At 42.2% G+C, this 22,063-nt stretch overlaps 1 protein-coding gene and 1 non-coding gene across 6 annotated transcripts in view; one reads left to right on the top strand and one right to left on the bottom strand.

The window, feature by feature from the left end:
• The window catches only part of LOC128112710 (protocadherin alpha-C2), a 246,646-nt gene that overhangs the window by 17,273 nt on the left and 207,310 nt on the right, over window positions 1–22,063 (top strand). Inside the window, exon 1 of one of the 5 annotated variants that reach the window (XM_052741961.1) lies at window positions 1,156–3,661. The exons of 2 other annotated variants lie outside the window; for them this stretch is intronic. In XM_052741961.1, the coding sequence (XP_052597921.1) occupies window positions 1,286–3,661 (2,376 nt within the window). In that variant the 5' untranslated portion in view covers window positions 1,156–1,285. Of the gene's footprint in view, window positions 1–1,155; window positions 3,662–7,939; window positions 10,481–15,196; window positions 17,740–22,063 lie in introns of those variants that run through there. 2 more of the 5 variants (XM_052741960.1, XM_052741963.1) reach the window with 2 other exon arrangements.
• On the bottom strand, window positions 5,988–6,068 carry Trnaa-agc (transfer RNA alanine (anticodon AGC)). Its single transcript has one exon. It is a non-coding gene; the product is annotated as a tRNA-Ala (tRNA).

Genomic DNA, 22,063 nt, shown 5'->3' on the forward strand with positions numbered 1-22,063 from the left:
CTGAGCCATCTCTCGGGTCCTGTTTGTTTTGGGGCTGGGTCCTGTTTTTAGGCTGACCTTCAACTTATGATCTCCCTGCCTCAGCCTCCTAAGTCCTAGGATGATGGGTGTACATCACAGTACTTGCCTACATGAAACCCTTTAAAGTTTCTTGATACACAAATTCATCCAGAGAGGAGATCCCTAAGCCATAACATTTCATTTTATAATCATTTTTCATTATACATGTAAATTGTGATGCATAAGCAGTGTGGAAATTTAAAAACAATGTTCTTACTTGGTGCAATGTGAGTATAACAAATATCCAAACCACACAGTGTTGTCCTGAGATAGGAAACACATTTACAAAAGAACTTCACTGTAAAGGACTGACTGTGGGCTAGGCATACAGCTCAGTGGCAGAGCTCTTGCTTAGGTACTTGAGATACTGACTTCAATCCCAGTAAGTAAGAAAATGAATGAATAAGACCTGACATCTTCATATAAATACCAGTTAAGATGGTTAACAAGGATACCATGCTTGAATAAAGGACCTGGGGGTGATTAAAAAATGTTCTAAATTAATAAATGTGAACGAGCCTATTTCCAAGTAAGTTTGTAATGCCAAAATTATACAAAACACATCTTAATAAATATGCATACATTTGTCATATATTTTTATACCTTATACCTTCATTGTCACAAATAGCAAAGACTTATCTTTCTATAAAAATGTACTTGGGTCTGGCATCTTGAATGGGAATTTCATTCAGACACCATCAGTTAAAGCCCCTTTAATTTGTTTAGTCTGTATGTACTTGTAATCAATGAATCATATTAAAACTCCTCTTAGAAGATTGCTGTGAAAATTTAGTGGGAAGACTCCATTAAGAGAAACAGAACAATGTGCCGATGATACAAGAAGTTCATTATTAGTAATGAAGCCATGAGTTGGAGAGATTGTATGAAAATGTAAGGTTATGTTTTGGTAAAAACAAACACTTTGATGACAACTTGCAGGAAATCACAGTTTAAAATACAAATTTTGGGACAGTTCAAATTAGGCATATAAGAAAATAAACACGTTAAATACTTACACGTTTAGCCACTTGGTGTCGCTGTCCACCACAAGTTCCCTTCACAAAAGAAACGCAGCGGGTATTACACGTTCATAAGATCCTTTTCGTCGCAGTCTCAGACAAAATGGTAACGGCAAGGTGCTTAAGATGTGAAGATTAAGAAGCTGAAAATATTTAAGAAAAATTGGATCTGTGTGAGAGCACCAAACATTTGGAAGGGGCTTGCGATGGTGTTTTCTTGGAGAGAAGATCAGCGTCTGCTGTTCTGGCTTCTTCTCCTCGCAGCCTGGCAGGCAGGGAGCGGCCAGCTCCATTACTCCGTCCCCGAGGAGGCCAAACACGGCACCTTCGTGGGCCGCATCGCTCAGGATCTGGGGCTGGAGCTGGCGGAGCTGGTGCCCCGCCTGTTCAGGGTGGCGTCCAAGGACCGCGGGGACCTTCTGGAGGTAAATCTGCAGAATGGCATTTTGTTTGTGAATTCTCGGATCGACCGGGAGGAGCTGTGCGGGCGGAGCGCGGAGTGTAGCATCCACCTGGAGGTGATCGTGGACCGGCCGCTGCAGGTTTTTCACGTGGAGGTGGAGGTGAGGGACATTAACGACAACCCGCCCGTATTTCCAATGGCCACAAAGAATCTGTTTATCTATGAATCTCGACCTCTTGGTTCTCGGTTTTCGCTAGAGGGCGCATCAGATGCAGATATAGGAACAAATTCGTTGTTGACTTACAGTCTTAACTCCAGTGAGTATTTTACTTTGGACGTCAAAAGAAAAGACGAGGAAATTAAATCTCTGGGACTCGTGTTGAAAAAACTTTTAAATCGAGAGGACATTCCTGAACATCATTTACTGATAATGGCAGTTGATGGCGGGAAACCTGAGCTAACTGGAACCACTCAAGTGAAGATCACTGTCCTGGATGTGAACGACAATGCCCCTGCATTTGAGAGGACGCTCTACAAAGTCAGATTATCCGAAAATGCACCGAATGGTACTGTAGTGGTGGATGTTAACGCCTCTGATTTGGATGAAGGTGTAAATAAGGACATTGTTTATTCTTTCCACACGGATACGTCAGCTGAGATCCTGTCGAAATTCCACTTAGACCAGATGAATGGATACATCACTGTGAAAGACAACATAGATTTTGAGGAAACTAAGTCTTTTGAAATCCAGGTAGAGGCAGCAGACAAGGGAACCCCCCCAATGACAGATCACTGCACTGTCCTAGTTGAAATTGTGGATGTCAATGATAATGTGCCTGAACTGGTCATCAAGTCACTATCAATTCCTGTGTTAGAAAATTCTGCACCTGGCACCGTTATCGCACTGATCAGTGTGTCCGACCGTGACTCTGGAGCCAATGGGCAGGTGACCTGCTCTCTGACCCCTCAGGTCCCCTTCAAGTTGGTGTCCACCTTCAAGAATTACTATTCGCTTGTGTTGGACAGCGCCTTGGACAGAGAAACTACAGCTGATTATAAGGTGGTTGTGACAGCCCGGGACGGGGGCTCGCCCTCGCTGTGGGCCACAGCCAGCGTGTCCGTGGAGGTGGCTGACGTCAACGACAACGCGCCCGCGTTCGCGCAGCCCGAATACACGGTGTTCGTGAAGGAGAACAACCCGCCTGGCGCGCACATCTTCACGGTGTCGGCCATGGACGCAGACGCGCAGGAGAACGCGCTGGTGTCCTACTCGCTGGTGGAGAGGAGGGTGGGCGAGCGCTTGCTGTCTAGCTATGTGTCTGTGCACGCGGAGAGCGGCAAGGTGTTCGCGCTGCAGCCTCTGGACCATGAGGAGCTGGAGCTGCTGCAGTTCCAGGTGAGCGCGCGGGATGCTGGTGTGCCTTCCCTGGGCAGCAATGTGACTCTGCAGGTGTTTGTGCTGGATGAGAATGACAATGTGCCCACGCTGCTGGGGCCTCAGGCGGGAAGCGCAGTGAGCGAACTGGTGTCAAGGTCAGTGGGTGCGGGACATGTGGTGACAAAGATTCGCGCGGTGGATGCGGACTCTGGCTACAACGCGTGGCTCTCTTATGAGCTGCAGTCGGCGGTGGGCAGTGGACGCCTCCCGTTCCGGGTGGGTCTGTATACCGGTGAGATCAGCACCACCCGTGTCCTAGATGAGGCAGATGCGCCAAGACAGCGCCTGTTGGTGCTGGTGAAGGACCACGGCGAGCCGATGCTGACCGCCACAGCCACCCTGTTGGTGTCTCTGGTGGAGAGTGGACACACGCCAAATGCCCCATCGCGGGCTTTGGTGGATTCTGCAGGCAGGGAGGCGTCGCTGGTGGATGTCAACGTGTACCTGATTATCGCCGTCTGCGCGGTGTCCAGCCTGTTGGTGCTCACGCTGCTGCTGTACCTTGCACTCAGGTGCTCAGCAACGCCCACGGAGGGCGTGTGCGGGCCAGGGAAGCCCGTGCTGGTGTGCTCCAGCGCGGTGGGGAGCTGGTCATACTCGCAGCAGAGGAGACAGAGAGTGTGTTCTGGAGAGGTCCCGCCCAAAACCGACCTCATGGCCTTCAGCCCAAGTCTTACACCCTGTCCAGTTAGTCAGGAGAAAGAGGACAAACTGATTGCAGACGTTGATTTCTCCGTCAAGGTGAGTAGTTTTTCTCTCTAATGTGTTAAACTTAAGTATTATATTTTTGTTCTTTCTGTTGAGCACTTTACACTCATGGATTTTGTCGTTAAAATTGTGAGTTCTCATGACTAAATTGTGTACTGGATCTACAACTGGTGAGATCCACACTTAAAATGTGTTTGTTGATAAATACAGTGGTAGGGTTGTTGACCGCAGTCTGTGTACAAATAGGAACCATTTTCTTCTCGTGTGAATGATATCATTTAGAGCATCTGATTCCAGTTCGTCATCTTCACTAATCCCTGTGTGAGGCTTCAGTGTCTTTTGCTTCTTATTGAGGATTTCTAGGAGTTGCTGGCAGAATTGTCACTGGCCCACTTACTGAATGGTTAATCACAATTGGTATTCAGGGATGGTCACCAGTAAGAACTTTCTTTGACTTATCACTCATAGGACATTAGCATCCTTACAACTATACAAAAGAGGTTAACAATGAAGAAGTTTTACTGGAATAGTAGTTTAAAAATTATATACAGACTTATTTTCAACCAATTGCCTGAGTGGAAAATAATTTATCATTAGATTAAAAATATTATTTTAAAAACACTTACATATATTATGGGAGTATTAAATTTTTATTCTACAGTGATTTTAACTAAAGATTTTAAATTATGTATGTGTTTGGTACATACACCTGTATACTCTTAACCACCAGCTAACTCTCCAGCCCCTCCACAGTGATAACTTAAATATTCCATTAAAAATTATGAGAAATCAAAGCAAAAAAGGCTCTCAAAACACTATGTTGTCCTCATTCTTTTTCCCCAATTGAAAAACATGTTATATCTTGTGAAGAATTATTTTCAGTTTGGCTCCGTGAATACCTATCTGCCTTGCAACAAGTAGAAACCGTTAGATAACTGATATCAAATAAAATTTAGGTGAGACTGGTCTCCAGTTATTTTTGCAATGTATATGTCCTTTTCTTTACAAAATGCTTGGACTCCCATCCAATGTTCCTTGTTTCCAGAGAGAACTAACTAATCCATGTACAACCCGATTAACAATTCGTGCATGTGGTTATTCCAAGATATGAAATATGTTTTCTTTATCTTTTCTCTTTCTTGTTTCCATTTTATTTCCCAGAATTGTCCTTCTCTGTTTCTTCATTCACCAAGTATTTGCTTCAGCACATCCAACCTCAATTCAATACTTATTTTACCAGTCTGTCATCATCCTATTGTAGCTTACAGGGTCAATCAGAGTTCTTGTTCCTCAGATATAAGACTTTAGTCTTATGGTCCAGCTTTTCTTGAAATTCTTGATTAGAAAGACTTTCAAAATGTATTTTTGAAAATTTTGAGATAGGGTCTCAAACAGTCCAGTTGGTCTTGAACTTCAGTGAAGATGATTTGAAGAGTTTTCTTTTTCTCCTTAGATATGTATTTGTGCTATAAAAATGAATAATTAATTAATTAATTAATGTGTGTGTGTGTGTGTGTGTGTGTGTGTGTGTGTGTGTGTCACACATACAGAGATCAGAGGGCAAGTTGTGGGAATTGACACTAATCTTCCTCCATGTGTTCTGGGGATCAAACTTGACTGCCAGGTTTGCATGGCAACTGCTTTTTACCCACCAATCCGTCTCACTGGCTGCAAAATGAATATTTATTTATTTAATATGTATTTATTTCAAATGAATATTATATTAATTATTTCTCTTGTGTCTGTGACAAACTCCTGATAAAATCAACTTACGAAAGGAAGGGTTTGCTTTGGCTCGTGACTCTGGGGTACAGTCCATTATGGCAGGGAAGACTTGGCAGCAGGCCAGCTTGTGCCTGCAGTCAGGAAGCAGAGAGTGTGAACACTGGTGCTCAGCGACTTTCTGCTTTAGATTCAAAGCAAGACTCCAGCTGTGGGATGGTGTTGCCCACAATCAGGATTATTCTTCTCACCTCAATTAATGTAATCCAGAACATCCCCCATGGAAACACCCACAGGTTTGTTGCCATCAGGGTTGTTGGAAATCAAGTTAACAGTGAAGATCACTGTCACAAATATCCATTCCCATTCCATTGCACCCCAACTTATGCATCTACAGTTTCTGTAAATAAAACAAAGAGAAGGTACTTTTTGTGGCTTCCTCCAGTGTGTCTTACATCTTTGATAATTTGAAAAAAAAAAACCTTTGCCTACTCAGTGAGAGTATGCTTATTTCTGTTTTGATTCAGAAATTAGCTTTTGTGTGAGAGGAAAAGAGAGAGAGGGAACTTAAAATGATCTTTTGATAACTTGATTTTTCTTTGCCCTAAACGAACATGGAAGAAAGAAACATGAATTTTTTTGGAGCTGAGGATCGAACCCAGGGCCTTGTGCTTGCTAGGCAAGTGCTCTACCACTGAGCTAAATCCCCAACCCCAGAAACATGAATTTAAGATGCAAAAAATAGTCTTCAGAGGGTCATCTCTGCCATCTCCTTTGCTTTAAGGTTCTGTAGGAGTCTACAGAGGGCCACCTCCACCATCTCCTCCTTTTTTTAAGGTTGTAGAGGAAATTACTATTTCTTGGGAACTCTCCATTGTCCATTAAGACCCTGGATGAATCAAAGATCATGCCTGGCAAAATGTGGCATGAAAATTAAGGTAAAACCCAGGCTTGCTACATTGAAATATATCCTGTGTAGCTCAATGTCTTATATAGATCCTTGTATCTCTAGAAAATTAAAGTGTTGAGAAATCATATTTTAACCTTAAGTTAACATATTTTATTAAGAAATTAAAGAAATGAATCTGGGCTGGGGATGTAGTCCAGTTGCTAGAGTACTTGTCTAGTATGCAAGACTCTCTGAGTTCTATACCCAGCACCCCGTGAAACTTTTGGTGGTGCATTCCTGTAATACAGCATGTGGGGCAGAGGAACCAGACATTTCAGGTCAACCATGGCTACATTGTGAGTTCAAGGATAGCCTGGGCTAAATAAAACTCTGTCTCAAAAATGAAAAGAAAAGGAAACCAGTTGTGTTGGGTAAGTATCCTGCAGACACTATTTGAATACATCTGAAGTACTAATATTAATATACAGTATTTATCTTTAAAAGTATTATTTCAAAAGAGGACACACATACTTAAAAGGTTGTAAAGAAGAAATTAAAGTAACAAATGAACAAAACAATGAAGTCTTGGTGTTGCAGATATCAAAGAGGGTAAAATAACTGTCCAATTGCTTTAATCATGAAATGCCTCATAATTTGGGGGAGCTTTTAAAGTTGCTACAAAGTATGTGAAATTGGTTTGTAAAGAGTTTAGAAAAATTTCTTTGCTTTTCTCTAAGCAACTCCAGATCCTACCATTTCATTTAAGACTGGCCTGCAAGTCTACTTAAAACATTTATTTATTTTAATATCTTATGGAAATAAATTACATAGAGACTCTTATTTACTAAACCCATTACTTAAGGGACAAAAAGAGTGTGTCTGTTTGCTAGTGAATGTTTTTTCAGAGGTAGAAAACTATTTGACTAAAATACACGAGGACAATGTGAGAAAATAAAAAATCTAGGCATTTTGAACACCAGAAAGCACCTGAAATTTATAAATTGTGAGAGCAAAAATGAGAATACCACACTTGCTCATGGAAGGTGAAGTTACGAGAATAAAAATTATGTGGAATGTTCTTCCACACAAGCTATTCCCTGCATTTCAAATTTCAGGTTAAATCTCCCATGCACACCCAGCCCTTCTGTGATTCCAGGAAGACAGTCCATTGAATGTTAACAGACTTTGATTTCTTAAAACAATATGTGCAAACATCCCTTTCAATGGTTTGTTCTTAGAATCAGTGGTTCCCTAATTGTTGTTTCTCTCAAGATTCAGAACCAATACTGAAAACTCAAGAATGAACAGAGCGTCATTAACAATCGCAACCCAACATTTGATGACGCACAAAGAATCTGTCATCAATTTTCCTAATCTACACCTCACTACTAAACATTTACAAAGTTTTTAATAACGACAGCCGGGTCTCTGTAAATATTTAAAACCTACGCGAAAAAGAATTTCCACTGTATTAGAAGTTGTTGTTCTGGTAAAACGAAAGATCACACACAATTAATCACTGGTACAGAACGCGTACCTACAAAATATAACTCTATTTTGCAAAGCGAGAAACCTATTTGAGAGGCTGGGGGAATAAACAAGACAGTTTTCAGTGGTGTGGATTTCCGGAATCCATACTTACAGTTTGGAACCACATGATGTCGCTCTTTACCATAAAATAAATCCGGCAGAAGACAGACCAAAGGGAACATCATTTCTATTCTTCCCAGAAAGCTGTATCCACCATCTCGAATCTGAACAATGGAGGATGCAGTGGCTATAGACTGACGGATTAGAAGAATTCTCCTATCTCTGAGAGAGGATCCCTAATCAGAACGAAGCACTGTGCACTTGAGATGGAATTTTTCTGGGGAAGTGGCCAGGAATCACGGCGCCTGCTTCTCTCTTTTCTGCTTCTTGCAATCTGGGAGGGAGGGAACAGCCAGCTCCATTACTCCGTCCCTGAGGAGGCCAAACACGGCACCTTCGTGGGCCGCATCGCTCAGGACCTGGGGCTGGAGCTGGCGGAGCTGGTGCCCCGCCTGTTCAGGGTGGCGTCCAAGGACCGCGGGGACCTTCTGGAGGTAAATCTGCAGAATGGCATTTTGTTTGTGAATTCTCGGATCGACCGGGAGGAGCTGTGCGGGCGGAGCGCGGAGTGTAGCATCCATTTGGAGGTGATCGTGGACCGGCCGCTGCAGGTTTTCCACGTGGAGGTGGAGGTGAGGGACATTAACGACAATCCTCCCATGTTCCCCGCCACACAAAAGAATGTGTTCATTGCAGAATCAAGACTGCTCGACACTCAGTTTCCACTAGAGGGCGCTTCTGATGCAGATGTCGGTACTAATGCTCTGCTGACTTACAGGCTAAGTCCTAATGAATATTTTTCACTGGAAAAACTATCAAACGATGAACGGGTAAAAGGTCTTGGACTTGTATTAAGAAAATCCTTAGACCGAGAGGAAACTCCAGAGATTTTTTTAGTGCTCACAGCCACCGATGGAGGCAAACCGGAGCTGACCGGCACTGTTCAGATACACATCACAGTGTTGGATGCTAATGATAATTCTCCAGTTTTTGACAGATCTCTCTATACCGTGAAATTACCAGAAAATGTTCCAAATGGAACGTTGGTAATCAAAGTAAATGCTTCAGATTTGGACGAAGGTGCGAATGGGGATATTATGTACTCATTTTCTACGGATATTTCACCAATTGTGAAACACAAATTCCACATAGACCCAGTTACAGGACAGATTAGTGTCAGGGGATACATTGATTTTGAAGAATGCAAATCCTATGAAATTCTCATAGAGGGCATTGACAAGGGACAACTCCCGCTCTCTGGACACTGCAGAGTTATTGTAGAAATTGAAGACATCAATGATAACGTCCCAGAGTTGGAATTCAAATCTCTATCACTTCCAATCCTAGAGAATGCTCCAGTGGGCACCGTCATCGCACTCATCAGCGTGTCTGATCGAGACTCAGGTGTCAACGGGCAGGTAACCTGCTTTCTGACGAATCACGTCCCCTTCAAACTAGTGTCCACCTTCAAGAATTACTATTCACTTGTGCTGGACAGAACCCTGGACCGAGAGACCCGCTCTAACTACCACGTGGTTGTGACAGCCCGGGACGGAGGCTCGCCCTCGCTGTGGGCCACAGCCAGCGTGTCCGTGGAGGTGGCTGACGTGAACGACAACGCGCCCACGTTTGCGCAGCCCGAGTACACGGTGTTCGTGAAGGAGAACAACCCGCCTGGCGCACACATCTTCACAGTGTCGGCCATGGACGCGGACGCGCAGGAGAACGCGCTGGTGTCCTACTCGCTGGTGGAGAGGAGGGTGGGCGAGCGCTTGCTGTCTAGCTATGTGTCTGTGCACGCTGAGAGCGGCAAGGTGTTCGCGCTGCAGCCTCTGGACCATGAGGAGCTGGAGCTGCTGCAGTTCCAGGTGAGCGCGCGGGATGCTGGTGTGCCTTCCCTGGGCAGCAATGTGACTCTGCAGGTGTTTGTACTGGATGAGAACGACAATGCTCCGCAGCTGCTGGAACCTGAGGCGGGAGTATCTGGCAGAGTGGTGAGCCGGCTGGTGTCACGGTCAGTGGGTGCAGGCCATGTGGTGGCCAAGGTGCGCGCGGTGGATGCAGATTCTGGCTATAATGCATGGCTCTCTTATGAGCTGCAGTCTTCGGCTGGCAGTTCCCGTAGTCCGTTCCGTGTTGGCCTGTACACAGGCGAGATCAGTACCACGCGTGCCCTGGATGAGGCAGATTCACTGCGGCAGAGCCTTCTTGTGCTGGTAAAGGACCATGGTGATCCAGCAATGACGGTTACCGCCACGGTGTTGGTGTCGCTGGTAGAGAATGGCCAGGTACCAAAGGCTCCATCGCGAGTGTCCACGAGTGTCCTAAACTCGGAGGCATCACTGGTAGATGTCAACGTGTATCTGATCATCGCCATTTGTGCGGTGTCCAGCCTGTTAGTGCTCACACTGCTGCTGTACACCGCGCTGCGCTGCTCCTCTGTGCCCAATGAGAGCATGTGCGGACCTGGAAAACCAGTAATGGTGTGCTCCAGCGCAGTGGGGAGCTGGTCATACTCTCAGCAAAGGAGGCAAAGGGTATGCTCAGGGGAGTACCCACCTAAGACTGACCTCATGGCCTTCAGCCCCAGTTTATCTGATTCCAGGGACAGAGAGGATCAATTGCAGTCCACAGGGGAGTCCTCTGGAAAGGTTAGTTTTACTATTGTCTTTAATTTTAAATTTTCATGTGGGTTTTCACTTTCTTCACAATTTTATTTATTGCTGGATATGGAATTCTTGCTTGGTGATCATTTTCCTTCAGAAGTTTGCATATATCTTCTAGCACGAAGATTTTCTGCTGAGCAATCTGCTGATAAGTTTTCTCAGTGTTCCCTTGTATATGATGGGTCACTTTTTCCTTGCTGCTGTCAAAATTCTCTCCTCATTGTTGACTCTTTACAATTAGCTTGTAGATGTGGCTGTAGTCGGTTTCATCCGATCTATGTTAAAGTTCTTGGCTCTATCCATTTCACCCCCAGATTATGAGAGATCAAGTCACAATTTCTCTAAGATTTCTGCTTGTTTTTCTCTTCTCTCTCTGAGAATAACAAAGCACATATTTGGTTCACTTTTTTTTTAATCCCCTAAGTATCTTAGTCTTTCTTCAGTCTTTAAAGTTCTGTGTGAGTTTTGACTCTCTTCCTGAGTAAATTCAAATATTCCACCTTGAGGTTACTGTTTCTTTTGCTTGGTCATGTATGCTGTTGAATAGCACTAGTGAAGTTTTCAGTCCGTTGTTGGATTCTTCAATCCCAAAATTTCTTTGTTGTTGGCTAAAAACTCCATCTCTGTTGAAATTCTCCTTCTGTTAATGTTTTATTTTCTTGAGCTCATTGGGCATTTTGTGTTGGTTACTTGAAACACTGTCAAAATTCATTTGCCTCTATGTAGTCACATTTGCTTTTTGTAGATAGCAGAAATTCTTTCATGCTGTGTTCTCTTGGTTTTTTCCCTGTTGTTATATGATCTTGACATTCCCTTATGTGTAGAACAGCCACCTCTCCCAATCTTTCTAGCCTACCTTTGTGCAGGGAGAGACCCTCACTTGTCAGTTGTCTAAGAACCTGGGGCTCCATCAAGCCATTTGGACAGACATGTATTCTCTGTGGTTTTTATGCACAAAGTCCAACAGGGGCAATGCATTGATTGCTTTTCCTCAGGGGCTCATAAGCTCTTCTCTCATAGGTGTCTCTTCATTGCACTGCAGCTACCCTGTGTGGCAGTGTCTGCTTACCTCCTTCCTCTTTCCCACACAGGATCTCACTAGAAAGCCTGGCTGTCTGGAACTCATTAAGTAGGCCAGGCTGGCCTGGAAATCACAGAAACCCTTCTACCCTGTCCCCAGGGGATGGGATTAAAGATGTTCACCAAACCCAGATGCAACCTTTTGTTGCTGTTGTTCTGAGTCATTTTTGGGCATCTAGAATCTTCTGTGCCCTATCAGTGTGCTGATTCAGGTGAGACAAAAAAGAATTTCTTGATCGGTTCACTGAAAAGCCATAAAATTGGGTCCCAGCTCCACTCTTCTCTTTTCCTCATGAGGTTGCTAGGGTGGTACAGCCCCATCTGCTGAATTGCAGGTCCTGTGGAGCATCACCTTTGACTGATGCTAGTTGTCCTCACTCATCCTGCAACATGCTGGCTTCCATTTGTTGTGAGACCGACACCAAGCCTTTGGGCAGTGCTCCGCCCCCTGAAATGTAGGATGTAGAATGCATGTTCCACTCTTCATCACTCCTTGGAGAGAAGGCAGAAGCTGTTGCTTCGCCCTGAGTGAGTGGCACCATGCTGGGAGAAGGTAATACTATGAGAAGTTCCTTGCATTTCTCACCTGCTTTGGAATGGGAGTTTTGAGCTTGTCTGGAGGGCAGAAGCTTCTTGCTTCATTTTTAGGTTTCTCATGATTGGAGCAGGGCTGTGTAGTCTTGACAAAAAGTGTGTTTTTTAGAGAAAGAAGGGTCTGGGACTTCATATGACCCCTTCTTGCTGATGTTTGTAGCAATGACACGTGTCTTAAAGTCACATTTTCTTTTTATTTTCTCCTCAATTTCCTGGAGATTTTAATGCACACTGCTGATTTGTTAAAGCATAAACCAATACTTGTAATGTATTGTAATTTTGAGAGAATGTTAGGACCTTGGGGAATCACTCTGTGTATCTGTTCCCCACTTCATGTTACACTCATGCTTTTGAATTAGACGGAGATCCTAGACATACAACTATCACTTTTGTACCATTAATACCCATTTATGTTTGTGTTTCTTCCTGAGTTTGTTTTTCTTCTGAAAAAGTTCTTGAACATTTCCTTTCCTATGGTCTGATAGTGAAGAAATTCCTATGTTTCTGTATATTCAGATGCAGCATTTCAATACTGCCTTTGAGAAATAGTTTTGTTAGGTATTTAATGCTGAGATGGAAGTTATTTTTTCCCATAATGTTCAAGATAACTTCTTATAATTCTTTCTCAAGAATATGGCTACCAAATTTATTATTGATATATTGTGATTTTTTTTAGCTCCTTTTAAAATTCTTTCTTTGTTTTAAAATTGTCAACAAACTTACATTACCTGATCAGCTTTGATTTACTTTTAAAATCTTCCTTGAAGTTATTACCACATTTTATATCTGTGAGTTGATACTTTATCAATTTAAAATAAAAATTTATTAGTATACCTTCAGATATTGCTTCTACCTTACATTACTCTCCTGAGAATCACAGTGTATATATGATAAATCTTTATAGATTTCATATCCAATTTGTGCTTTTAAGTCATTTATGCTCTTTGCTGCACGATGCTTGTGTTATTGCAACTTTTCCCTTACTTAGCAATTTTTTCCCTTCTTCTCCTTTCCTTCCTCCTCCTCCTCCTCCTCGTCCTCCTCCTCCCCCTCCTCTTCTTCTTCTTCTTCTTCTTCTTCTTCTTCTTCTTCTTCTTCTTCTTCTTCTTCTTCTTTTGAGACAGAGTTTTTCTGTGTAGCCCTGGCTGTCCAGAAACTTGCTCTGTAAACCAGGCTAGGCTCAAACTCTGAGATCTGCCTGCCTCTGCCTCTGGAGTATTGGGATTAAAGGCGTGCACCACATGCCTGGCTCTTTTCTTATTAGTCTGGGCTGCCACACACATCATTTTAACTTCCATCAGTGCCTTTTCAGTTTTAGAAACTTGCTTTACTTTTTTTAAAATTAGAGGATTTTTTTGAAATTATCTACTTTTTGTGAATGTAATTAACACAATAATTATAGTTGTTTGTGATCTTTCAGGTCATTGAATCATCTATCAGCCCATATTTTTCTTTGAATAGGCTTCTTCTTATTGGGTCTGATAATACTGAATTGAATTCTAGTGCACATGAGAAGCTGCAGTTGTCCTGAATGATAATTTCTTTCAGAGAAGGATAACCTACTTAAACATCTGCTTGATGTGCATTTAGGAAATATACATTTCATTAATGAGAAAAAATGAATTGCAATAGATATTAATTTCTTTTATTTTTTCACTCCTGTGCTATCTGTAATGATAAGTGTTCTGAACACTAAAACTTTGCATTTCTTATTCATTACTTTTATTATACTTTATAGGGTAACATAAATTAAAGTGAATTATAGAGTTCTGCGGTTAAAGGCATGCGCCACTATTCTTGGCTATAACTAAAACTTCCTAGGAAAGAGAAAAGTGAGTTGGACCAGCCAAGAAAATACTCTTTAACATCTGACTGAAAGAATGGCTTAGAAGATTTGAAGGTACTTTCTCATGTGTCTTCTGTGGCATTTAGAATGTAATGACTGGGAAAGAAATCCTCAAATTAAGAATCAACTACAGAATGACAAACACAGGACATAATTCCAACAGCTACAAAGATGAGTCAAATGTTAAGAGACTTTGTCTTCTACATACTGTATAAAAATGTGGACTACTTTTCCATATTAAGAATGCCTTTTTTCCACTGAGTATACCATTACTTCTACTGGATCCTAAATATTTCTGTGTCACACTGCTCTTCAATCAATATTAGGATTCTGACTTGTTGAATAAATGTAAGATATGTGATTATACAATTTACATAGTAATTGCAATGCAAATAATTGCTACTTAGATGCTGTTTCTTGACAATGGTGTCAAGTTTATTACTAACGTTGTTTGATAGTGGGACAATTTAAAATCTCCACTTTACAGTAATATAACATAAAAATTGTTAGGTGCTGAAAAAATTAAAGGACTAAATACTCATTAATTTGGATAGATTTCAAAAAGGGAACCCAACTTAGCTTAAACTGTCTTAATCATTTTTGAAGATAGCTTCAATAAATCTCCAGTATTAAACAACGAAATTCAGAATATTCTGTTCAAGTAATAATGAGGGAGTCTATGTCCATTAAGTTGATACAGAAAAACTAAAAAAAATAGGCAATAGACAAATACAGAAAGGACACTATTGAACAACAGTAACAATAACTTTCAATAGTTATTGAGAATAATAACTATTGAAAGTTATTTTATTAGTTTGAGTATAAACTCCTCTATAAACAAAATAGATAACACAAATTGTTTTGGGTGTCCTTACGGAAGATGTATCGCTATGCAGTGGTATACTCATATTGACGTTTTGCTTTAGATTGTATTTATAAAGTCAAATCCAATTGGAAGACCATCAGCAGATTACCTGGGGGATTGGGAAGTAATGCAACTAATACAGAAAGAACTTGGTTATAAAGCGATATTTAAACAGAGAACAGAGATATACAGAGGCATAGAAAACATATAATTGAAATTGAGTAATATTGGGAAATATTTCACTTATAAAAGGTAAGTAAATAAAACAGAACAAAGTAAAGTACTTACCCTTTTATCCACATGATGTCGCTAGACACCACATTTTTTTCTCTTCCAACGTCAAAAGGATATAGAGCACACGTTTTACTTAGGAAAAGGACCTTCCATTTTAGACTCTGCTACAGAAGCTCACAAGAAAGCGAGGAAATCAAGTCTATAGTAAATTGGAATTAAGTTTTCAACGGACTTTCTGTGGTGCTGCAATAGAGACTGGAGAAGTGGAACAAGATTGCGATGCTATATTCCCAGCGAGGAAGTCCGGGATCCCGGCGCCTGCTGATCTCCTTTGTGCTCCTCACAGCCTGGGAGGCAGGGAGCGGCCAGCTCCACTACTCTGTCCCCGAGGAGGCCAAACACGGCACCTTCGTGGGCCGCATCGCTCAGGACCTGGGGCTGGAGCTGGCGGAGCTGGTGCCCCGCCTGTTCAGGGTGGCGTCCAAGGACCGCGGGGACCTTCTGGAGGTAAATCTGCAGAATGGCATTTTGTTTGTGAATTCTCGAATCGACCGGGAGGAGCTGTGCGGGCGGAGCGCGGAGTGTAGCATCCACCTGGAGGTGATCGTGGACCGGCCACTGCAGGTTTTCCACGTGGAGGTGGAGGTGAGGGACATTAACGACAACCCGCCTAGATTCTCCCGACCAGAACAAAGATTACTTATTTTAGAGTCAAGAATGCCAGACTCGCGGTTTCCGGTAGAGGGCGCATCTGATATGGACATAGGAGCCAACGCAGCCTTGAGCTATAAGTTAAATCCTAATGAATATTTTGAGTTGGATGTTAAAAGAAAGGAAGAAGAGACAAACGTTTTACAGCTAGTTTTGAAGAAACCTCTAGATAGAGAAGAAACTCAAGAGCATCGTTTGTTACTGATTGCAATGGATGGAGGGAAACCTGAACTAACAGGTACAGCTCAGTTACTGATTGACGTATTGGATGCAAATGATAACGCTCCGGAGTTTGATGAATCTATTTATAATGTTAGATTGTTGGAAAATACACCCAACGAGACATTAGTAATTAAACTCAACGCTTCAGACGCGGATGAGGGAATTAATAAAGAAATATTGTATTTCTTCAGTAATCTTGTTCTTGATGATGTAAAATCTAAATTTACAATAGATTCTACCAGCGGAGAAATAAAAGTTAAGGGGGGGCTGGATTATGAAGACCGTAAATTATATGAAATTAATATTGACGCCGTGGACAGAAGTCCATTCCCACTAGCCGGACACTGTAAAGTTATAGTGAAACTCGTGGATGTAAATGACAACGTGCCCAAGATGGCCATAACCTCGCTTTTTTTGCCTATCAAAGAGGACGCTCCACTGGGCACTGTCATCGCCCTGATTAGTGTGTCTGATCGCGACTCAGGCGCTAATGGGCAGGTGATCTGCTCCTTAACACCTCACGTCCCCTTCAAGCTGGTGTCCACCTTCAAGAATTACTATTCACTTGTGCTGGACAGAACCCTGGACCGTGAGAGCGTTGCTAACTACCACGTGGTTGTAACCGCCCGGGATGGAGGCTCGCCCTCTCTGTGGACCACAGCCAGTGTGTCCGTGGAGGTGGCTGACGTGAACGACAACGCGCCCGCGTTCGCGCAGCCCGAATACACGGTGTTCGTGAAGGAGAACAACCCGCCTGGCGCACACATCTTCACGGTGTCGGCCATGGACGCAGACGCGCAGGAGAACGCGCTGGTGTCCTACTCGCTGGTGGAGAGGAGGGTGGGCGAGCGCTTGCTGTCCAGCTATGTGTCTGTGCACGCTGAGAGCGGCAAGGTGTTCGCGCTGCAGCCTCTGGACCATGAGGAGCTGGAGCTGCTGCAGTTCCAGGTGAGCGCGCGGGATGCTGGTGTGCCTTCCCTGGGCAGCAATGTGACTCTGCAGGTGTTTGTGCTGGATGAGAACGACAATGCGCCCGCGCTGCTGGGACCTCAGGGTGGCGGAGGGACTATTGAATTGTTATCCCGGTCAGTGAGTTCAGGCCACGTGGTTGCGAAGGTGCGAGCAGTGGACGCTGACTCTGGCTACAACGCGTGGCTGTCCTATGAGTTACAGCCGGCCGCGGGTGCTGCGCGCAGCCCGTTCCGCGTGGGGTTATACACTGGTGAGATCAGTACAACACGTGTTCTGGATGAAGCAGACACGCCGCGTCAGCGTTTGTTGGTGCTGGTGAAGGATCACGGGGAGCCAGCACTGACGGCCACGGCCACCTTCCTGGTGTCTCTAGTGGAGAACAGCCAGACACCGAAGGTCTCCTCTAGGGTGTTGGTTGGAACCTCTGGCTCAGACTCCAAGCTAATGGATGTCAACGTGTATCTGATCATCGCCATCTGTGCGGTGTCCAGCCTGTTGGTGCTCACGCTGCTGCTGTACACCGCGCTTCGCTGCTCGGCGACGCCCACGGAGGGCACGTGCGGGCCGGGGAAGCCCGTGCTGGTGTGCTCCAGCGCGGTGGGGACCTGGTCATACTCACAGCAGAGGCGGCAGAGGGTGTGCTCTGGAGAGGGTCCGCCCAAGACCGACCTCATGGCCTTCAGTCCCAGCCTACCTCAGGGCCCCAGCTCTACAGAGAATGTGAGTTTCATAATCTTATTGTAATTTTTTCTCTTAACTCTTTAACATTGAATATTTGAAAGCTTTCCCAGTGATTATTTAGCTTTAAGAATCAAACGTTACACATACAATTAGCCTAGCGAATTTACAGTCGACTTTTAGCTGTATCATTTCCAATTCTTAAAATACAGTCAGTGTTTTTTTTTTAAGCTGTATTTTGGGGGCTGGAAAGACCCCAGGCTTAACCCATCTGACTTACGTGGTTAAGAGCACTGGCTGTTCTTGCAGAGGGTCTGAGTTCAATTTCCTCTATCTACATGATGGCTCATAACCATTTGTAACTTCAGTTCCAGGGGAGCCAACACCTTCTGACTTTCATGGGCACATGGTATACATACATACATACATACATACATACATGCAGGCAAAACATTCATACACATAAAATATTTAAAGCGATATCTTTGGACATATCTTTGGCATTGAATATGGGCTTGCAGTCACTGTTATTCCGTAAGAGGTTTTATTAACACACGCAACAATCTTCTTTCTTAACCTAAGATACTTTAAAGTGTTTGTGGACATGTAGTGTGGGGGGGCACAGGGGAGGATGAGGCCCTGTTCATGGAGGCTCTATCCCTCTCTGCCTTATTCCCTTAAGGTTCTGTTGCCAGACGATGGTGGCACACGCCTTTAATCCCAGCACTTGGGAGGCAGAGGCAGACAGATCTCTGTGAGTTCAAGGCCAGCCTGATCTACAGAGCGAGTTCGAGGACAGCCAGGGCTGTTTCACATAGAAACTAACAAAATCAAAAAGCAAACAAACAAACAAACAAACCAAAAAAATAGGTTCTATCACTGAGCTTGGAGCTAGGCTAGCAGGGAGCAAACCCCAGCAATCCCTGTTATTACCCCTGCACATGTTAGGGCTCCAGATATTCAGGACCACACGAGGCTCATTGGTTCTTGGGATTTGAACAGAGGTCCTTATACTTGCATAGCAAGAATTCTTTCTGTTAAGCCATTTTTCATTTCTTTTCATATTTATTTGTTTGTTCGTTTATTTTTCTGAGACTGAGCTGAGCTACGTAACCCAGGCTAGCCTTGTTATCGCTAGATTCCCAGGCTGCCCTTAAACTCTGAATCCTGCTGTCTTAGGCTACCCAGTGCTGGTTTACAGGCACAAAAGACCACACTCTGCTTGTAAAATGTTTTTATCATATCTTGTCATATAAGTACACTCACACTTAATCTAGGGCACATCTAGAAAGAATTGTAAGACATGTTTTAAACTGTTTCTTTCTGTCAGTTTTGAGACAGGGTCTTACTGCGCAGCCCTGGTGGGCTTAGGACTGTTTATGTAAACCAGCTGGACTGGAACTCACAGGTATCTACCTGCCTCTGCCTCCCTAGAGCTGAGATTAAAGGTGTGAGCCCCCAAGCCTGGGTTAAATTATTTATTCTTTATAAACTATCTTGTGACTATACATCAGTATTTTTACAACTGCCCATCAACTACACTTTTTTCTTTCTGTTGAATTGCAATTGCACTGCAAGCTGCAGGAAAATGTAGTGGAATTCAGCTACTATCACAAAAGCTGCTACTTGGAAAAGTCAAGGACTTCTCCAAAGGTCAAGCCATGGCTCAAGAAATCTTGGTGATAGTTTAGCATATATATATATATATATATATATATATATATATATATATATATATATATATATATAAATTAGCTGGTTCCTAAAATGATTTTCTTGTGTGCTCCAAGAACTCCTAACAGTGTATTTATCTAAAATGCCTATCAAGCATCCAAGGCCAAATGAAACAACACCTGTCTCCTAGGTCAGGCAGATAGCTTTATGCTTCTTGTGCAATTTTGGGTCAGATCATCCTTTCTTATACAACCTTACTAATAGCCCCCTAACTTCTTACCTAACCACTTCTCAGAATGTAGACTGAGCACATAGATCCCTTTTCATTTACTAACCGGTCATTAGCACTCAGTTGACCTCCTCTTTTACCACTCCCATTTTGGACTGTAAAAGAAAGCCTGGTGGTCATTGCCTGAGGAAAATTCTTATTTGCCTTTATGACCTTGTAGAATTCTAGCCTGGTGACTTTGCTAGGCCAGAGGATTGCTATTGCTTGGGTTTATAACTGGACTCCAGAGAGACTTAGGGGGAACAGAGAGATGGAGAACGGAGAGGGACAAGGAGGATTTTGACCAGAGAGAAAATGTGGATGAGATGGAAGATGAGGAAGAGTCAGATGGGGAAGTACTAGCTGGGTAAGAACGAGATGAAAAGGACCTAGATGAGGCAGAATTAAGACAAGAGAATTAAGATAGAACCTAGAGGGAGCAGTAGATAAGCATAGAGAGAAATCAGGCAAGAAAGGAGCTAGGCATGAAAGCAGAATAGAAGCTTGTAGAGAGAGAACTCACACAGAATAATAAAGTGTATGGACTAAGGAGTTTCGTGTACATAGATTTATTTCTTTTCATCAAAGATTAATTATCAACTGGTTGTAGATTCTTCCCAGATCCTGGGAGGGGACTATCGAGGGGCTGGACCCACATAGTCTCTGATACAACTGTTTTATTTTTATATAAAAGTTTAATTTCTTTTTCAGTCATATTTCTGTACTAAATAATTAAATATTTTTCTAGATAGATTTTCACACCTATGGTTTTATAATTAAAAACTTTATTGTTAAAATTTTCATTTTAGTAGTGTTTTCACTTGAATATACATAACTATGGTTTAGAATTCTTGTAACACAAAGGAGTACAGTTAAAAATTTTCTTTTCATTCCCATAACAGAGTATTGTGTGGATATAGAATAATTCATTTTCCCCCAAAGTATAACATTGGAATTTGGAGGATCAATGATGTAATTTCTCAGAAACTTGGGTACTATTCCACTTTAAATTATTTGTACTGAGAAGTACTTCAGCTCTGAAAATCCCAACATATTTGGTCAGGGACATACTGTTTATTGCTTTATATTTTCAGCTTAGGAAATAACATAAATTTACTATTATAAAAACTCTTCTGTTCATTGTTTTCAAACATTGTAGTCTACCATAGGTGAGTGTCTTTACCATTGAAAAATAAAAACTGTCTTTCCCCTCTTTTTTTGTGTTTTGGGCAAGCATGTGGGCTCAACAGGTAATAACCACTACATACCTAATATAGGAAATGTTAGAACCCCTTTCTTGCATTGCTGATTTTTAAAATTCACATTTGCATTTACTTTATTTATCCGTTCTAGCTTGCTATTTGGATATTTATAATATAGTGATCAGCTTTAGGGAAGTCTTAGAATTGAGAATAGCTTTTGCTACAGCATTAGTTTATTGCAAACACCTACCAACTTTAAAAAATCTGGTTAATTTAGTTTTGAAACATAAACTTACGGTTTTATACAATTTTTATAAAATTTTCTTTGTGGAGGAGGGAGCTATTTGTTTATAAAGAGATCAACTAATCATCTTTTATATAATCATCCCCCTCAACTTGAATACTTGAATAAACTATTTGAATAAATAAAATTGAGACGCTGTAAGCCGTTTGTCAGCAAAAGAGCAACATTTTCCCTTTCCATATAAATTTATTTTACGTAAAGGATTTCAATAATGTTTTATAATTTTTTAAAACCTGGACCCAATAAGATTATTACAACAATTCCAGTTGGGTTGTATTACTAAACTTCAGGAAACTTTGAAGAATTACAGTGAAAAGTAAATATGATGTTTAATGTTTAATTTTTACCAGTCAAAGTTTCCTGTAGGAAGTACACTTTCCCTAGACTAATATACATGTATTAGTTACTGTAGAAAACCTTTGCCAAAAAGACTAGATCAATATGTATTTTATGTGAGGCTTATATTATTCTAAGTAAAGAACTTCTCCTTCTAGGGGTTTATTATTGGTTAGCAAATGGCATTTTTGTTCACAAAAATTACTGTAATGGAAAGTCTGTGGGGGAAAATGTCAAATAGATCTGGGTTAATTATTTGAAGATAGCATCTCACAAAAGGGAGAGCTTTGTATGTGAGAGTTAATGTATGTCAGAATAGTGGAAGAAGGTGGGATATTATGCCTCATTTGAAAAGTCTTAACTGGTGAATTGCGCTTATGTTTGAAAAGAAGTTCAATCATCTCCAGCTGGTGACACTAAGGATGGAGTAATAGTAAAGTTTGTATTTGGCCTGTCTTTAATGTATGATGATAATATTTTTACAGGAAAAGATGAAAATATGAAAATCCCACCTTAGGCTGAGGGTCCTTCACAGTGGTAGAACACTAACTCAAGGCCGTGAGTTCAATCCTCAGCCAAGAA

This window comes from Peromyscus californicus, unplaced genomic scaffold (assembly GCF_007827085.1).
Source record: "Peromyscus californicus insignis strain IS unplaced genomic scaffold, ASM782708v3 Scaffold_17__1_contigs__length_78620276, whole genome shotgun sequence".
Classification (NCBI taxonomy): domain Eukaryota; kingdom Metazoa; phylum Chordata; class Mammalia; order Rodentia; family Cricetidae; genus Peromyscus; species Peromyscus californicus.